This window comes from Pocillopora verrucosa, chromosome 5, assembly GCF_036669915.1.
Source record: "Pocillopora verrucosa isolate sample1 chromosome 5, ASM3666991v2, whole genome shotgun sequence".
In the NCBI taxonomy this organism is placed as follows: domain Eukaryota; kingdom Metazoa; phylum Cnidaria; class Anthozoa; order Scleractinia; family Pocilloporidae; genus Pocillopora; species Pocillopora verrucosa.
The window spans coordinates 21548394-21567823 of NC_089316.1; the positions used below are offsets into that span (position 1 = coordinate 21548394).

The 19430-nt window shown below is 36.7% G+C and overlaps 1 protein-coding gene and 1 pseudogene across 1 annotated transcript; one reads left to right on the forward strand and one right to left on the reverse strand.

The window, feature by feature from the left end:
• The first annotated feature begins 149 nt into the window (after positions 1-149).
• On the forward strand, positions 150-8275 carry LOC131781708 (adhesion G protein-coupled receptor L4-like). The gene is made up of 15 exons (XM_066167666.1): positions 150-312; positions 1061-1168; positions 1412-1499; positions 1743-1833; positions 1900-1949; positions 2180-2297; positions 2389-2492; positions 2926-3028; positions 3137-3287; positions 3403-3484; positions 3640-3706; positions 4394-4482; positions 4657-4777; positions 5046-5087; positions 5205-8275. The coding sequence occupies exons 1-15, from the start codon at positions 180-182 to the stop codon at positions 5337-5339; spliced, it is 1482 nt and encodes a 493-aa protein (XP_066023763.1). The 5' UTR covers positions 150-179; the 3' UTR covers positions 5340-8275.
• On the reverse strand, positions 3302-18829 carry LOC131781709 (uncharacterized; annotated as a pseudogene).
• Positions 18830-19430: the final 601 nt, after the last annotated feature.

Sequence of the window (19430 nt, forward strand, 5' to 3'; positions counted from 1 at the left end):
AATACCCTGAACACGATTTGGGGCCTCCTGCGGGACTTTTTTCGCATTTCTAATATCAATTGTACATTTGAGACTGGCTGGTTAAGGACCTAAAATATTTTATGCAATTGTAGGAGGCTGTAACTGTGTTTGAAGATTTCATCATAAAAATCAAGAACGTCCCAAAAGACAAGGCCGACATGGAAGAGGTTAAAACTCTGAAAAAATCCATCTTTGAGGTGGCAGAAGCCGTCGAGAAATTTGCTCTTAACTTTGGCGAGCGACACCTAAGTGAAGGGTGGCCTTCAGAAAAGATCGTTTCCCCAAAAATGGGTAAGGTTGTGGCCTTCAATCCTGTTTAGTTTCAAGGTCTATTCCTTTGTTACTTACAGACTTGCTGACTGACCGACTGCGTTGTCAATTTTCCTAGATGATGTAAGGACTCAGTTATAAGCCCAACCTATTAGAATCGTTATTGTTCGATGTCATCGATTCATCTGTTCCTGTAATTTCTTTGATACTTTGATTTTTGCGGTGGAGAAAGAAATTCAAGGTATTCTTGAACAATCAACAATAGCGAACTAGAATCTTTCAAATTGTGAAACCCTTCTTCTCACTATGTTTACTGAAACTTTTCTTAAATAATAGATTGGTAAGTACACTTTACTAACTGAAATTGTCAAATCTTACAAATACTTTCCGCATACTTCATCCTATCCACTGAGCTCAAAATTGGTCTATCATCTGCGATGCACATAAATGCAAGATTTTTAACAGTACTCCTAAAAACTCCCTAATGAACTCTATAGTTCTCCAACGAAATAGTTCGAGGAGCGAATTGCGTTTTGACAACACCAGTCCGTCCAGAACTACTCACTTTTTCATCAGTTTTACATTGAATAAACGTCGTAAAATGGTTGAAATCGTCGAATAGTCGTTGAAGGGCAAATAAGATGTCGACGATAAATATCCATCCAATAAGATTATGAAATATTTGTGTGCACCGCAAAACGCATGTTTGTGTAGATGTGCTCTTGTAAATTTCATCGAAAGTGCTTTCATTTGTCATTTTTTCCGACAGTGTTGGCCATTCAAAAGGCCTATCGCCAGAATAAAAGTGGTTTCCACTTTGAGGAACAACAATGGCGAGCGAGAATCGATATCGCTTCTTCAAATTTTGAGGAAAATGGTTCGTATTAAATATTGTGGTAACTTTACAACTTTTAGTATTACCTTGGTTTCTCCAATCGAAATTTCTTTACTGAAATAAAGCCTCATATAAATGCGCTTCCTAAGTTTACATAGTTATCTTCTTTAATCATTCGCCTTCCTTCTAATGTCACATACCTCAGAGCCTGATAAAATTTGAATTTTGGTAGTATTTTTGTTCTTGTTTGAAAACACTTTTTGCTGATTCTTGGGGGGTTTAAAGGATCATTGGCAGTGGCGTTTGTGTACAAGGATCTGCATGACCTACTTCTAACAGATCAAGCCATCAGGAGTAAAACAGACAACCAAAGGTGACGTTATTTTCGCATTACTTCATGTCGTTTACCTCCAAAAACACGTAACACGGAAACACATAAGATCCACGTTCAACTAACCTGAACTTAGAAACTTTCCAAAAACCCTAACGAAGGTTGGAAGACTCCCTGCTTGTCTCTGACCATTCCACCTTTATGAAAAATCCGCTTGAATCTACCAAAATGACGTAATGTTGCTTCCTTGGTTTTGGTCCATTTTCAAATACAATTTCTTCATAGGTATATCAACTCCAGGATAATGGCCGTTACTATGGACCCCAAGCCAGAGACATTGAGAGAAAATGTCACCCTAAGGTTCAAAAACCTAAAGGTAACATGACAATTTGTTGCTATGCGTTGCGTTGATTTATTCTGACAAGATAAAATCTATTTTCAGGTATTGGCAGCGGAGAAACGCTGTATGTTTTGGAGTAACCTCAGCAAAAGGTAAAAAACTGCAATATATCATTGTATAGTATTTATTCCTTCTTCAATTAAATTTAGTATGGAGGAGAATGTTGTCCTTTTAGAGAGCGGAAGTCTGATTGAAATGTTCTCGCAACCAAGACTACAATGGAAGAAAACCTTAGTGCAAAATTGTGAAACATCACGTCTTCCCCAAACAATGAATCATTTTGTGTCCTATGTTAACTTTACTTTTTTTTCATGTCTGACAGCTTTTCAGAGGAAGGATGTCATGTAGTTATATCAAAAAGCAACTCAGAAGAAACAGTTTGCAGCTGCAATCATTTCACGCATTTTGCCGTCTTAATGGACTACGACGGTAGCACAAAGGTGATAATATTATATTTGCCTTACTGAATAATTTTATAGGCTCGATGAACTAACTCAATATTGTCCTTTAATTTTTCTTTTTTTGACACAGCTCACCGAGGAGGAGGAAACAATTCTGAAAATTATCACCTATGTGGGACTGAGCCTTTCCATCGTCGGGATACTTGTAACATTAATACTTTATTCTTGTCTCACGTAAGCAATGTACCTGAATAATAATTAGGTAGATTCTTAACTCCCCTCGACAAGGCTGGTGAGAAAGGAGATCTCAGTGCAAATCTCCATGCAAACAAGAATATGCATGTCAGATAATTCACAAATTCAAGCTACATTTCATGCCCCATCACAAACGCTTAAGCAACTCATGGTTTCACGGTGTGATGAATTGTTTAGGGCTTAGACATATTCTTGGTAATATTTTCCTGTTTTGTCTTTTCTGAAGCTATTTACTGACTTTTTTCTTTTCTTTGCTGTCAAGATGTAAATAATTTTTAGCCATATTTTTCTGAGTCTTTTAACTTAATTTTGTTCTGTTTTGTTGTTCTTGGTGTCTTCAGTGTGTTGTTGTTATTGTTGTTGTTGCTTTTGTCTCGATTATTCTTTGCGTTTTTTAACATTATTTCACCAGAGATGTTCGTCAACCTCTCTCTCAAATTCGACTGAGTGTTTCTATGTCCCTTGGAGCTGGACAGATCATCTTCCTAGCCGGAATAAACGCCACTGAAAACAAAGTAAGTGGCCTCTCCTTCAATCCATAGAAGCAATTTCCTCTTTGCACCCTAATTATCCTGTCGAAAGGAGCACGTTTAGAATTACACTGAAACTCTTTCTTTTTACAGGCTGCCTGTATTACAATAGCAGTTCTGATGCAGTATTTCTTGATGACTGCTTTCTGTTGGATGCTGATCGAGGGAATTTATCTCTACTTCTTCGTTGTAAAAGTTTACAACATTAACACCAAGATGTACATGTATCACGTCATCTCATGGGGTGAGTTTATTATTTTAAAACATACACTGGTAACTGTAACCATGCTTTCGTATCGCCAAATCTGGTGTTGCCATGCAATGAACTGTTTCTATTTCCTTCCTTTCTTTATGGGCAGGTCTTCCACTGATCATGGTGGCCATGTCACTTGGCATCGCTGCTGGAAAAGAAGGGTTACAAAGCTATACGAGTGATAAACAGTAAGAAAAAAATTCAAGGGTTTCTTCTTGCTTTTCTCCTTTCAATTTGTTGCATTTGATTGTCTGTTTTGTTTTTGCATATAGTTTGAAGTAAGTATCATTCAATTTGCTGAGAATTCGTGTTTCTTTCTTGTGTTTCACTTCTTCGAGTTTAGCTGCTGGCTTTCCTCGACTAACAACCTGATCTGGATATTCGTCGCCTTTGTGGCTTTCATTGAAGTTGTGAGTTTATGATTATTACGATTGGTATACCCGGACCACTTGCTGCTAAATATTTTTCCTCTGCTCTTTAAAAAACGAATTAAGTATTTATGATATGATCCCACACAATATTTATCATTTTCCTTTTCCTATTTACTCACAAAAAAACTTTGGACGTAACTGCTATTTGCGAGGATGCTGGTCAATTCTAACCTAGTGATGGCCTTCAATAGCGAGTAAAACCTGTTGACACAATGTCTTCATAGAAAAAAGATAGCTTCATAAATTCTCCAACTTTAACTAAGTTGTATGAGAAAAAAAAAACTATTCCCCTTCCTTGCTGATGTTTTCTTACACATTGATATAACAAGATATGTTTTTTGCGCAAAAAAAAACTCTTAAAAACACTGAGCAAGATTAAAGGAGCAGGGAGCAGTGAGCAGGAGATATTAAATTTATGTAATTTAACATGAGGATTAACTTTACATAGATCATTCAGACACTTCAGTTCACGATTTCTTTTGCTCATTTTAAGAGAATCAAAGCTCATAGTCTAGGTCCCCCGGTTGGGAGTTCTATTCCCTGTAAATGACACTTCATCCCATGTTTGTTACCAAGCTAGTAACGTCTTTGGCAAGGATCCTCTCCTGCTTTGGCTATTCGATAACCATATCCAAATAATACATTTATTTCTATTGTATTTTTCAGCTCAACATCTTGATACTCGCACGAGTCATAAAGGAGATGACAAACTTGTTGCAGCCAACAGGAGAAGACGACCATTCCCAGAAGATACGGTAAAATTCACAACATAAAACTAAAGCAAAATAGTGCAAGAAGTTGGCCTGCCCTCCTGCGAGGCTCTATTCGCCTAACTTCCTCATTTCCTAATTAGTGACGTCTTACGATACCTAAAACAGAAAATTCATTGTCAAAGGAAAATAAAGAAATGTTTTCTTTTTAATTCGTAGAATTGGCATTAAAGCATGCGTGGTGATGATTCCCCTGCTGGGCGTCACGTGGCTATTTGGTCTCCTCTCGCCTTTACATAAAGCTTTCGTTTACATCTTCACCATACTTAACTCTTCTCAGGTCAGTGTTCGATGGTAACTCTCAAAATTATTCAATCTCTATCATTATTTTACATTCTAACCAAGTGAGACACCATTACAATTGTCACAAGATATTTTTTGGAATTTTGAAAACAAAAATGCTATTAATTATGCAGAAAAAGACAGGCTTCTTTTTTAATCATAAGATATGACATTTTCTTTCCTCCCTGGAAATCCTAATAGATATTTGACTAATTTGTTTGCATATTGTAAAAATTAGTGATCTTAAAATCATTTTTATGCTGCAGGGTTTCCTAATTTTCGCTCTACATAGTATGCGAAACACTCAGGTAAGAAAAAAAACATGAAAAAGTTTATTAACTCCATATCTTCAGTCTTTAGTGTTTCGATAGATATCCGACTACTAGTGCTAAGAACTGTATTTCGTGTTGCTCGTCTATCTGCAGATCAGAGAGCGTTTCAAAAGAAAGATGAATATCGTTTTTCCATCCTCTGTAAAGAACAACTCCACAACGATGAGCTCACAGGTCAATCCAAGTGAGGCTGGGGATGTATGGGCGGTTGAATTGCAGTCGTGCTGAGTTTGAATCGAAATCGCACTTAACTTAATTAACTGGATCCAGCCGACCGGAAATGACGGTCAATTACTTAGTAAAATCACTTAGTTAACAGCAGTAGGTCGGTAAGGATCTATCTGACTTAAGATCTGCAGGTAAAAAGAGGTCTTTCTTTTCAATATTGTTTAAGCACTCAACTAGCTGTAAATGTAACCTATCTTCTCTATGATTATGAGATTATTTTCTAGGCGATCGCATATTTGCAGGAAAAATTTAACGAAATAAACCAATCTATAAATATAAATTTATAATGGCTCACTATGCTGATGACTGCCCCGCGAATGAGACCATAGTCTGCTACAGACGAGGCGGGAATTTACACCGAGAGATCACGACACTTCTTTCTTTAAAAAGTACTCTGGTGCGTAGCTTTCATTGAACATATTTATCCTTAGATTATTGCACGCTAACTTTCTGCTTTGCTACATGATTATTTCATATTCGATGTTTCCTCTTCCTAAACACTGTCATTACTTGTAACAATAAGCTGTGAAAATAACTGAAACTATAAGTTTCTAGAAATTTCGAGAATGTCTAGTCATGCGGAAATGCATACCAAAGAACTTTCTGGTGCATTTTATCAGGTTACATAGCGATGATGTAACATTACCAATATAGTTGTGTTGTAAGCTTTTCGGAATTTTTGTAAGGAGAAATGCTAAACTTCCTTTTGGAACCGCTCCTCGTCAAGAATATTACAAGTTGTTTAATAAAGTAGATGGGTTTGCTTGAAAAAAGTGTTCTTTCCGTTTGCTTAATGAATAAATAGATGAATGCGTAAATATTTGAATAAATAAACAACTAATTTAAAAGAACAGGAAAAATCCCTCACGACTGGATCTTTCCAATTCCTAAGATAACGAGTCGAAAATACAATTGGGGCAATGTTAGCCGGAAATGGCATAAATTAAGAGATTATAAACTATTTGGCACACATCATTAAACAACGACTAAAGAACTTTTACACAGAGTATACAATTTAAAGGGAAAAAGCTGAGAGATCCTTCTCTAATTATAAACTGGAGGTTTCTATGTAGACATCTTCAGAGTCTGGTGTATTGTTTTAATTAAGAGTGCCAAATAACCGCCACCAGAAATTTTTTTTTAATTAGAGAAGGATCTCTTATAAATTGGATTCCTGAAGCCCTTCATACCGGGCGAAGAAATCAGAAAGCAAATAGCACAAGCAAGACATTCATGCGGTGGTCACGTTGTTTGCGTCATGTTGTCTACACAACAGCTTTGGCAGCCATATTTATGATAGCTTAATTGCTATCGTTTTATGCCACTATGACAAGATGTCAAAAGGGAAAACACGCCTCCTCTTCAGATAGCTGCTGAACGTTCGATGTGCTTAGACAAGAAATCGAGCTTTATCATCAGGGTCTACTTAAAATGGCATTAAGTTAGACGGATACGAAGTTTAACATTCGACCCGGGAATTGGGGAAAAAATGGTTGAATTGGTGTACTATTTCCTTTCTCATCGCAAGTTAAAACGCCATGTAAGCTTAATTAAAAAAAATTTTGTCGTTGGCTTTCAATGAAGTCCTCTTATTAGTCATGCTTAATAGACTACGATTCTCTTATTCTACGAGTATCACTGGCGATGATATTACTCAACGCCTGGTGTTCCCCATTCCAGGGTCATGTACGATGAGTTCCAGCCTAAAGGTTCACCGAGAGCCTTCGGATGAGGCGGAACCCAAACCGTTTTAGCTTTCAAATTATTGTTCACTTATTAACACTCAGCGTAGATGACTGCTGACCGCTAGCCAAGTTGGACGTCATGGACAGTTAAAACATATTTCTCTTTTAATTTAATTTCTCTTTTATGTTGTGGTGTAAACCCATTTAATGGCATATTTGCTACCAAAATTCATTTCAAAACCAATGTTTAAGCTTGCAACCAAAGGGATTTGAGATAGAGAAACTGAGGATTGATAAGTTATCAATCGACTTGATTTGCTTTTAAATTATTTGCTTAAAAATACCGCCCAGCCAGCAAAACGAAGTGTATTTATTTAAAAAAAAAAACTGGCAACGAAGCTAGGGATGTAGTCGGAGACTTGTGCGAGCGATACCTTGCCCAAACCAAATAATAAATACAGTTCTTTCGACAAAAGTTGTCAGAAAAAGCGTGTCGGAAGTGCAAGCGATAACCCCGAAAGATATTACCGGTAGCCTATAGGTCATGGTTAGACTTGACCTCAGGAATTCGGGGAAATCTAGGAAAATGTCACTTTAAGGAGGAGGCATCACAGGTTTAATCAACCTATTTAATTTACAAGGTTGACAATAACAATCTAAACTGCGTGGAAATCGAAAAGAAAAAACCAGCCAACCCTAATTAGTTTATCTTTAATTTTTATGTCCATATCGAGTACCATCACCCAGATAATCTTTTGAGATTGTAGCGTGTGCTTTAAAATTTTTACTCTTTTTTACAACCACCTTTCCCGTAACAACTATATACGGTTAATTGCGTGTCTCCAGTTGCACATTAATTTTATGAGAACTTACATTCACATTTAATTTTACGTTTTTTTAAGTCTGATTAGATGGGAGGGGAGGAATTGGGCACCTTTTGATATCAGCAATTGCTGGCGGGTTTACCCCGGCTAAAGGTGTAATTCCTATTATTATTATTATTATTATTATTATTATTATTAGGGGACGGGATGGGGAAGGTGTGCCAGCTAAGCGAGGAACTAATTTATTATTCAAAAACTCAACTACCAAAATTACATGAACTCAATGATAATCTTAGCTCATGTGAAGTTAACTAATTAAGAAAAGCAGATCAGAGATAGCGGACTCCGTAGTGAACAAAGATGTATTCCATTAATTGACACTTATCAAACATAATATTAAAAAAAAGGAATCAAATAGAGAGGAAGTTACGTTTCCTATGTCATTTATTTTTCTCCTTTACTGTGATTGTGATTATAATCTTTTTATATTATCAAAATTATCATCATTATCAGTTTGTTTATCATCGTTGTGATAATTACTATTTTTGTATCATTTTATAGAATGCCTAAATATTACTTTTAAAAACTTCTGGTACATAATTTCGGTATATGGATGGTCCTGGCTCTGGAACAAAGAATGGGAGGGGACCTAGTTTCCATTGAAACCGAGGAGGAATGGAATTTCATCAATGATGAGATTCAAAGGCGAAATACTACAAATTATGACAATAAAAAAAAAAAAAAGGCCGGGAATTGGAGCTGGGTGAGTGGAAGAACGCTGACTATTTGCAAATGGGGAAAAGGGTATTTGCAAATGGGGAAAAGGGAAGCCAAGGGGTGAATACGAGGGGACTTTCATATACAAGCAGTTCAATAATGGCGAACGGGGCGTGTTTGGTAGTGATAATAGTGCAATTTTGAGAGCAGCTTATATGATTTCCAAGGGAAAGTTTCTTTTTGTTTCGTCTTTTTGTGTTATTATTATTATTATTATTATTATTATTATTGTTACAGTTTTTAGTAAACTTAAAGGTACCAGAGGTGCTTAGGCGTGATAAAGACATTCTTTGCTGACGTTTGTGATACTCACGACGTAATTTATATAAACCCTCTGACAGTCAGGATTAAGTTTACACTTACCTTTGCATAAATGAAAATATGTTTGAAACAATCTCAATGAACGTTTTCACGATATACACGTCTTACTTTTAACCTTGTGGGGAGAGCAAACTTACAGATAGTTCTGTTATTATCACTAATACGAGCAACAAAGCAATGGAACTTTCAATTATAAGTTATTTTCATGTAGCTGATTTATCTTTTCGATTGAATAAAGTGATGGTGCATACCAATTGAAAATAATCGTCAGTTCAATAGCTTTGTTAGATAATAACGCGTGATGATGTGAATTGCGTTATCTTTTGTGAAGAGCTAATGACTCATTTCAGTTAATGACTCATTTCAGTTAAGATACATCCCAATTTTCGCTTTATAAAGCAAATACAAGAGACTTACAAACTTATTTGTTCTTCTCATAGGGGAATCAATTTTATGTTTATTGTATTCTATTTCAATATGCGATCGTTTGAACTGTAAAGTTGTAGGGGCTAATTTCAATATGCAGTGAACATAATAAAATGACCATCCTCCGTCTAATTCGATGGTGGACATTTTGATCGACATAGCAACCAATACTCAATAGCGAGGTTAATAAGGCGTAGATACATTTTCTTGTTTAAAAAGTAGTCATTACTGAGTTGGAATTTAATTGATATTCTGCCTGCCAAAAAGAGAAACACAGACATACATATCATGCAAGAGGTATTATTTTGGCTGGGATGGTTGACATGGGACACTCTGTGTTCACACAACGCCCTCCATTCCTCGTCAGAGAGAGAGAGTGCGTTGCGTGACGAGACCAAATAACGGTTGAGAAAGAGACTACGCTTACTGCAGTTCTTCAGACAGAGAGAAAATCAACATTTTTCTTCCATAGTTAGTTGCCTCAAAAATATAATTTCACATAATTTCACAACGAAAGCAAATTGAAACTCTTTCGTATCTCCAATAGACTCCAGCCGAATATATATTGCGATCTCGAATAAGTGAAAATGCATTGAACAAGAAAAAAGGATGGTATTTTAAAGACGGCTCCTTGATTGATTGTTGCCTCTCTGGACTTTGCCACCTGAATTAACACGCGATGGAATTAAGTAAGCTTTTTCGAAGGATAAGTTCTGGTCGTTAGTTTTCGAATTGAAATTTGCGTTTCTAGAATTTTTAAGACACTGGAATGATTCAAAAACTACATTCTACTTATTCAACGAGGCTATTACACAAAGAAAAAGTCTTTATTAAAACTAATATGTAAATTAAACGAAAGAAAAACAGTTGTTACAAAAACAAAGGGAAAAAACTTAATATGCACTCCTGTCCCATTCCAAAAAAGCAAAAGTCAAATAAATTTGAAAGAACAACAATCCTACCTTTGGCGTTGATTATTTCACAGCTATCATTCTCAGCTTAATATCTCTCCAGTATCTCTACAGAATCTCAGATATAGGTTTAGGAAACATGGAACGTCGTTTCCATTTTTCCTGCTCGCATTTATGGCAGGGTCAGTTCAGGTCTTTAGCTGCTCGTGGGTGAACAGTACTTCCTATTCACCTCTGAACTGGCCAATCACCGTGGGTAAAATGTACTATTAGCTCGTCTAGTATACAAGGTTATATAAGTAAACAACATTTTTGGTTCAGTTGATCATACTGCAAAAACAGGCTGATGTACATACTTACTGCTTGCACTCCTTGGATGATTCCACTTGTGTCTACTGCCACTTTATGCGTACTACATCAACCTGTTGAGGATGAGATACACATCTCATATTTTGGTGGCGTAAATAGTGGACACTTCCACAAAGTCAACATGTTTAGTAAACTAACATACAAGTTCTTATACCAGTTGCTTGCACTCGCTGTCTTATTGCAAATGTTTGAATCCGCGCAGGATGAAAATAACATTTAAGCAGCCTCAAAAACATAGGAAACATTAGCAAAAGGGATAAATTTGTTGGAGGAAATTTCCCTCAGAAATGTTCGAGAAAAGAAGAAAATACAACAAAAAAGTTACACCATCATATATGATAGCAAAATTCTCCAGAATTGCATCAATTGATTATGGTAAATATTTACTTTTAGGAACCTCCTTGACGTCCATTGTGAAGACTAGTGTTCCCTTAAGACAGAATATTAAGCTCCAGAGTAAAACAGAAGCAAAATTTATTTATAATCAATACTGAAAATCTTCTTTTGGTTTTGTCGACGAGATTCATCTTTCAATAAAGATGAATTTTGCATAAGTGAAAAATAACTTTCCCTGAATGATGACATTTTGAACAGCAGGTCCCTGAAAATAGACAAAGACCACACCCAGGACCATGAGGTTTTTCTAGCCCTTTTCACGTCATAAAGTTGGCCCAAATAATGATATGTGTGCTAAGCTTTTTAATAAAAAACTTTCGTGAAACTCAAAAATAATTTTAACACCACTCGCTGTCTAATGTCCTGCCGCGATTCAGGATTTTGCCTAGCTGTACGGAATCTTCAACTCCGATAAGCGGGCGTAGTAGAAAATAATGGAACATTGCCTAACCATCCCTTCCTAGCTGCCAAACACAAACAAACCAAACATCCTGTCATTTTATAGACCAGAATTTCATTATCTCGTACCCAAACCCTATCTTGTGACTGTAACTGAAATGTTACAACTGCTTGGCTGTGAAAGGCCTGAGTACGAGCAAAAAGACTTTCCTTACTCTAAGAACATTTTCTCTAAAAAATTTAAAAACCAGAGAGTCACAGATATCGTTCTTCCAATAGAAAACTTTAGTCAGCTATAATTGTATCACAACCATTATGATCTACAATTTCCACTGGGCAAACTTGACTTTCAAAAGCCTTATCACATGAAATACAGCTTTGGGACACGTCGAATTCAACGTGTGATCAGAAGCCCATGTAATGGGCTCCTGGTGTGATGGCTTTTCTCAGTCACGTTTACCTCCTTTTCTACATAAAAATGTTGAGTGTGGTAATGTTAATTATAGTTTTCGTTACATTCAACTATTGAGATATTCTCCCCTCTCATCGCATAGTCAAAAGTTATTTAGAAAAATACTGAATCGAGTAAAAACCGTCAAAAATACTGACGTGCAGACATTAACTTTGTTTACAGACGTAACTACTTTCTGATTTTTTAAACCTAAACTTAATTTTGCAAAATATCCATAAAAATAGTTGCATATTCTTTCCTCCATTACGAAAATAACGTGAGAATATCAAAGTGCACTATATATCTTGAAACAGAAATATCTCCTCAGACATTCCAAACTGATCAAATATAATTTAAAACGTATTCTCTGATCTCAGTTTCTCTCCCACTCAAATATTTTACTTTGATGACGAAAAGCAGGGTTTCTACAAAAATGGATCTTTCGGTTTTTATGAGAATTTGGAATATATATTAGCATACAATTGGCCTTCTTCGTTTGGTGAAGAGACTATAATTATTCAGTCCTACACACTCGACGAAGCCTGTCATTTTAAATTACCTCAAGAAAATTTGCGTTGAAACAATCCGTTAAGTTATTCCCAGTGTTTTTCCGATTCTCTAGGGAGGGAGAAGCCCTGGGTAAGAAGCTGAAAAATCTCATATTCAAACCATTCACGATTGGCATCTAAAAAAACATCAAGAGACAACTCAGCTTCACTGAGCATGCGTGAAGGAGCACTTGTCTGACTCTTTCTTAGTTAGACTTGGCTCCTTTACTAAGAAGATAACTCACTGTCTCGGTAAGTCCAAGGCGCCGTGTCATCATAAGGGGGTTTCACCATCCTTGGTTTTGGATTCAATGTCAACTCACTGAGAAAGTGCTGTGTCAATAATGCCTTTGTTGCCCTTAAATGTAGCTTGAGGTAACAAATTCCTTCCTCAGTCGTCTCATTTTACCGCCTGTACTTTGCCATATTCAGCAGCAATCATTTGCAACGTCCTACCCTGGACATTTCTTTAGTCAAGATCAGTCATGTGACTGACCAGTTGCTCAATGACATCAACATGACCACGTAGTGAGGCGAAATGTAACGAATTCCATCCAGTCCTGTGTCTTAAAGCCAGATCAGCTCCTTTACTGATGAGACACTTCACGGCCTGTACTTTGCCATTTTCACCAGCAATCATTAGCGGCGTCCAACCCCAGGCATCTTCCGAGTCAATATCTGTCATGTGACTGACCAGCAGCTCAATGACATCAACGTGACCATACCGTGAGGCTATATGTAACGAATTCCATCCAGTCCTGTGTCGTAAGGCCGGATCAGCTTCTTTCATGATCAGACACCTTACCGCCTGCATCTTTCCATTTTCAGCAGCAAGCATTAGCGGCGTCCTTTCTTGTTTTTCTTTCTTTCTTGGGTCAATATCAGTCATATGACTGACCAGTAGCTGGATGACAACAACGTCACCACATAGTGAGGCCCAATGTAACGAATTCCTACCATTTTTGTCTCGCAGACCCAGATCAGCTCCTTTACTGATCATATACTCCACCGCTTGTACCTTGCCATTTCCAGCAGCAATCATTACCGGCGTCCAGCCTTGCGAATCTCGCGAATTAATCCAAATTCCACGAGAGAGCAAGGATTCCATTTCAGCGATATCATCTTCACTTGCAGCAGAGAAAAGCAGAACAACACTTTCCTCCATGTCTTTGTTCACAAAAGTGTCACCTACGATAGAGTTGTTAGGGAAGGAAAATGAGAGACAAACATTACTTAAAGAAGGCGAGATTGAAGGATTGTGGGAGTATTTCAGTTACTGTAAACATGGATAATGAGCATAAACAAACCCTCCAGGAATTGCTTTAGTAGTATAGTTAACTCAGTAGTCTTAAACCTATTATTAAACAACTAGGATAAAAATTACATCTCCTCTATTGACATTTGCAAAAAGATTTTTATAGAATGGGGGCTGAAAATTTCATAGCCATAAAAGTTTTTACACATACTGTATAAAATCTCTGAAGTCTGAGTTCTGTTCAATTTAGCATCTCTCCATTACAGTTTTGCTAACATTTAACTTCACATACTTAACTAGTGGAGAAGCCTTGACTGTGTTGTGGTCTGTTTTAAAGCACACAGGAAGCGGTGAGAGTACGAAATAAGAGTGGGGACAAACACGAGACGTAGTCTAATAGAGTGCACTCTTTCAACAAAAGACAACGCGCATTATCTCCGAACTTTATAATAAAGTATATTATAACAATAAAATTAAACAGCATAGTAAATGATGTGAAAGTAATCACATTTTAGCAGCACATCGCATTTTTGACCATTTCTATGTAATGTAAACACCGCCTTTCATGCATTCATTTTTTCTTTTCTTTTTTGTTGACAGTCTGTAGATCTGAACTTTCATGACTGGGCAATTGCCTTTTGAAACTCTTACATTGTCTCTGACAAAAAAAACCAATTGATACCCCCATTTTAACCCAGATTTTTAGTCTTAAAAAAGACAAAAAAAATCAAAAATCATAAAAGATTGATTAGGTCTGAAAAAAAAATACAAAATTTCAGACGCCAACCTGACTTTTGATTAAATTCTGATCATATGACTGGTCAAGAATCATACCCTTTGCTTCCACAGACAACAATGCACTGATCTTACAAGCCAGGGAAATTTACTTTCTTAGCGTATTAGAGGCCATATAAATCAATCTCAGTTAAATTGAGTGACAGCTTTTTCTCCGTGAAATAATCTGACTGTTCAGCTAAAACTACTTCTGGAAAGGTCTCACAATATTGGTGATAGCTGTGAAGTTATTATTAGTCGAGTGATTTGACTCTCAAGATGACATCTGCTAAAATTTTTAGAATATTAGTCTCAGCTGTCACTGACAACAATCCTCTACAGGAGTTTTTGTTTACCTCGAGGATCCTGCAAATAGGTAAATATTACATACCTGCTACTTGCACTACTTCCTTGTCTCCCTGTATTTGTTCTTTTGTTTCATTTGGGGTGCCTGGAGCTGCATAGAATGACAACACTGATGTTACAATCATGCCGTTCTTTAAGTACTATGATGATTTTAGGAAGTCAGCGAAAATGAAAAGTCTTGGGATTTTTATTATTAGCACTGAAAGGAAATGTTCATCTTAGAGTACTCTGTATATTTTAAGACCCAAACTAGAATATGTTAATCAATTTAAAACAGCTTCTAAATTTCTTATAATTTAATCCTACAGAAAGCTATGAAAGTAAGCAGCTGTGGACTTGTACACAAAATAAAGAAAAAGCTGACTTTTATTCAACTGTAGAGTGAGAATATGAACAATCAAAATTATCCCTGGGTTCAGAATGTTTATTTAAAGTTATGTAACCGATAACATTTTAAAAAAGGTAATTTCTTGCCTCCCTTTTTGTTTCTCTTGTTTAGCTAGTGTCATAATCTGCACCGGATTTAACTGATTTAAGTATATTTATAAACTGCAATTAATACACCTCCGTAACTCAGAGTATTAACTCTTTCCAGTAATTTTTTTTATTTATTTCACTGCTTTTAAAATTTAAAATTCCTTGGATCATTCCACCGATACTAAAAATACTGGACTGGTAGAGTATACAACAAGCCAACATTGGTTTCCCAAGAATATGTTGCCTCAAGGAACTGTTCAGTTTATGCACACTATATCATACTTTCTGTATGTTAACTCAGAATAATTCTTAATTAGTTTTAAATAGGTTGTGATTTCCTGATGAAAGCCAGGCAGCTGTTTACCGTTCACAAATCAAAGCAAGACCTGGCTCCATCTGTGGTCAAAATAATTAAATCATGCCCTCATATCAGTAGAGAGGATATCGAAATATCCTCACTAAATTGGGTCTACAAAAGGTACTGAAACAAGAAATGATTTGCATTTTTTTAAGGGCACTCTACAAAATATGTTAAATATATGTAGCTGCCCCTTGCCCACCTGTCTTTCTTTCTGTAGTTTGTTCTGCTTTTTTATTGAAAGTGTCTGGATCTACACAAGACAAAGTACAACAGTAACGCGTTTATATATCTCTAAAGGCTGCAGATAGAAATAGAGCTAGTTGTACAAACAGTCCCAATAGATTTATAGTATTAATTTCACCACGTTATATGAAAAGTGATACATGACGTTGATGGACATACCTGCTTGTTTTACACGTTGGCGGCTGCTGTTTATTTGTTTTGCTTTTTTATCTGAAGTTCCTGGATCTTAATTCAGAGGATGAAATACAAAAATGTAATAACATATTAATTCCCATAACAGCTGGTGATGAGAACAGACATAGCTTTTTCTGGCACACTAAAAAACAGGTTCACATGCATACCTATTGATTTCTCTCCTTCTTTTCTTCTCTCGGTTCGCTCTGTTTTTTTATTTAAAATGTTTGGATCTATTCAAGATGGAAATAAGATTCATCACTCATGCGGTCACAACCAATAAAGAAGCGTTCATGAAAAAAAAATCAAGAGGCATTTGAAAAATAGAAAATTCAAGCAACAGAAAAAAACATATAGCCATATGAATTAAATAATTAATACAGTGGCATGAATTCCATTATGTTTTAACATCATGTCATTTTGACGAAAACTTAATTTGGTCAAAATGAATTTTTTGGCAACACCATTACTTAAGCAAAATCTTAAACTGATCACGCACTTAAGAACATAGATTGTCAATTTAAGTCATTTGATAGTTTTACTTCAAAATTTTTTCATGCCCCAAATTCATTGATATTAGTGTTTCTTACCATTTGTTGCCTGTAATTACTGCCTGGCCCCATTCTTACCCCTTGAAAACATTCTTATGGCACAAATTGCACACCTGCGTTTAACAGCTCCCCGTCTTCACTTTTGGGAGATTGTACGTCATCTACTTTGAGAACTGCTTTCAGAGCATCCTTCAGAGTTGTTTTGTCTAATAATTGAATATTCCTGCATCATGATCAGATTATGTCCGCAGAGATACAGAGATCCCAGTAAAAACTCACGTCCACAGAGGACTCAGTGAATATACAATATACATCTTCACTTTTGAGGGCAACACATCAATCAACACAGTGGTTTTACTACACATACACAAAGTGTTTTTGTAATTATAAACATTACTTAGTAGGTTGAATTCAACTTAATGTTTAGAATGAAACATTTTTAACAATGATGAAAACTTGGAAACTGAAAAGGCTTTCATTTTCTGGGAACTGTGAATTTTATATGCGCAGATCAGACAAATTATCTCACCAGTTGATGCTCATAATTGAAGGTTATCCAATACACACAAACAATTTCCACTTATGAGAAAATTTGATTTATTCATAGGGGAATCTGAGCAATTAGGGTCAAATTGACTTCATTACTTGAAATTAAATCTGAGCCTATTCACAGACTTTCCAGTTGGAAGTAAATTTCTTAGTATTGAAGCATTTTGAGGTAAACTATGCAAAAACAACACAAGGAAAAAAATGCATACCTGTCAAACGAAGATTTAAGGGAATTTCATTTTGATCAGTGATTTTCACTAACTCAAGGATCATCTTCTCAAATTTCTTGCACTCTTTCTCCCACGAATACTTTAACTTATATTGCTCTCTAAGCCGCAAGGCAGTAATATGTCTGTCTCTTCGTGTCTGTTCTGACAAACGAAAGATTCTATTCGCCCATTCATCAGATACATCTGTTTTGACAACCACAGACATCCCATTCTCTAAGTCTTGAAGGGCTTTGGCAATTCCAGTTTCACTGGAGACAAGAACAGGCACACCAGCTGATATTGCCTCCAGCGCAACCAAACCAAAGCCCTCTGTGCGGGACGGCATGACGACTAAGTCTGCTTCACGTAACATTGTTTTAATTTGTTCATAACTGCAGAGGCCACGAATGGTTAACTGGTTACGTGATATTTTGGTTTCCTCCAGAAACCACGTTTCTATCTTCCGTTGTTCATCTTGTGCCGCACCGACAAATGTGAGCTCAAATTTTCTTTCCAGAGAAGCCACAGCCTTTCCAACGATGTCATATCCTTTGAGGGAAAAGTCCTCAAAGCTTCCACGACCGAACATAAATATACTGAAGTCTTCCTCTGATAATTCACGCTCGGGTTGCGTTGCAGCCGGATTGATATACTCTTCGAAAATCCCTGGAGTAATGACCTCTACTTTAATATCTGGCAGACTTCTTTGATATTTTCTTTGTAGTAGAGTGCCTACTGCAACAACTAACTCAGATGCTCAGCAGAGTTCGAGTTCTTGTCTGTTCTTCTCTTCGTTATCTGCAATCGCATCCGCCGTGACGCTACATTCCAATTTGTGTTTTCCAAGAGCTTCGCAATTGACATGCACGAAATGTATCCAACGGCAGTTTGTGATCATTTGAATGAAATAAGCGGCGCTACCAAATTTCCTCCCGTGAGACACCACAACATCAGGATTTAATCTATCTGACGGCGGAGTTTTTAGCCAATCCAAGGGATCGCTAGATCCTGGAGAGCGCTTAGCGGTGATAAGATTCACTCCTTTACTGCTTGCATCTTGCCTTTCCGCTTCGCTGCTTTCAGATACGTAGCAGTGAACCTTGATTCTGCCGTTTGATATATTTGCTAGATTCACAGCTAGCTCTCTATTGAACGTTGAGAGTCCTCCCTTTTTAGAGCCCCACTCACTACAGATGAACATAACATCGATGCACGGAGAGACAATGTCACCGAGATCAACCTCTAACTGCAAGCTAGGAAGTGGCTTCGCTCTTGATGTATCGTCTTTTCCGCGCTTGATTGTGATTTGTAACACTTGATTTTGTCCATCTGTGTTCACATCGCTTGGCTTCAAAGTTGTAGAGCCTGCCTTCCCCATTTATAAGTCTCGATAATCAAACAGAGATGATATATCAAAAGCACAACTCCTACTTCCGCATCCACGAAAAGTGACAAAATGATAGCTAATGACGTCAAATAGGGCGGCCCCCACCTCTCAATGCTTTGTTCGAGGAAAAAAATTTTAGGAAGATATTTATCTTTACTTAATCGCGTTCGAAAAACAACTCGCTTCTTTTCCTTATAACTCAAAATGTATTCAGTGGGGGATGTGTTGACGACTTGTTCGCTTTCTGTTTCTTCAAAAAGCTGTTCGCAGAATTTCTTAATAGGGAAAGGAAGGCTTTTACTTCAAAGTGTTTGGAGTACACACTTTCCTTTCATTTTTTTAAAAAAAATTGTTACTTATATTACCCTTGCAAAGAAAGGGGGTGACATACTTTCTAAGAGCGGTGGAAATGAATCGTGTCGCTCCCGGGCTCACTGTGACGGAATGATCGTATGATATGTCTGATATGTCTATTTTGGATCTTTAAGTTAACCACTAATTACCCTGCTAATGTTATTCAGTCACTGGATGACGTCAAGAGACAATCGAGGTATGTCTGAGATTGATGCAAATGGCTTGAACATTGTCAGAGATATCAACTGCTGGTTAAGATACGAGATTAAAAATGGAAGTGTTGG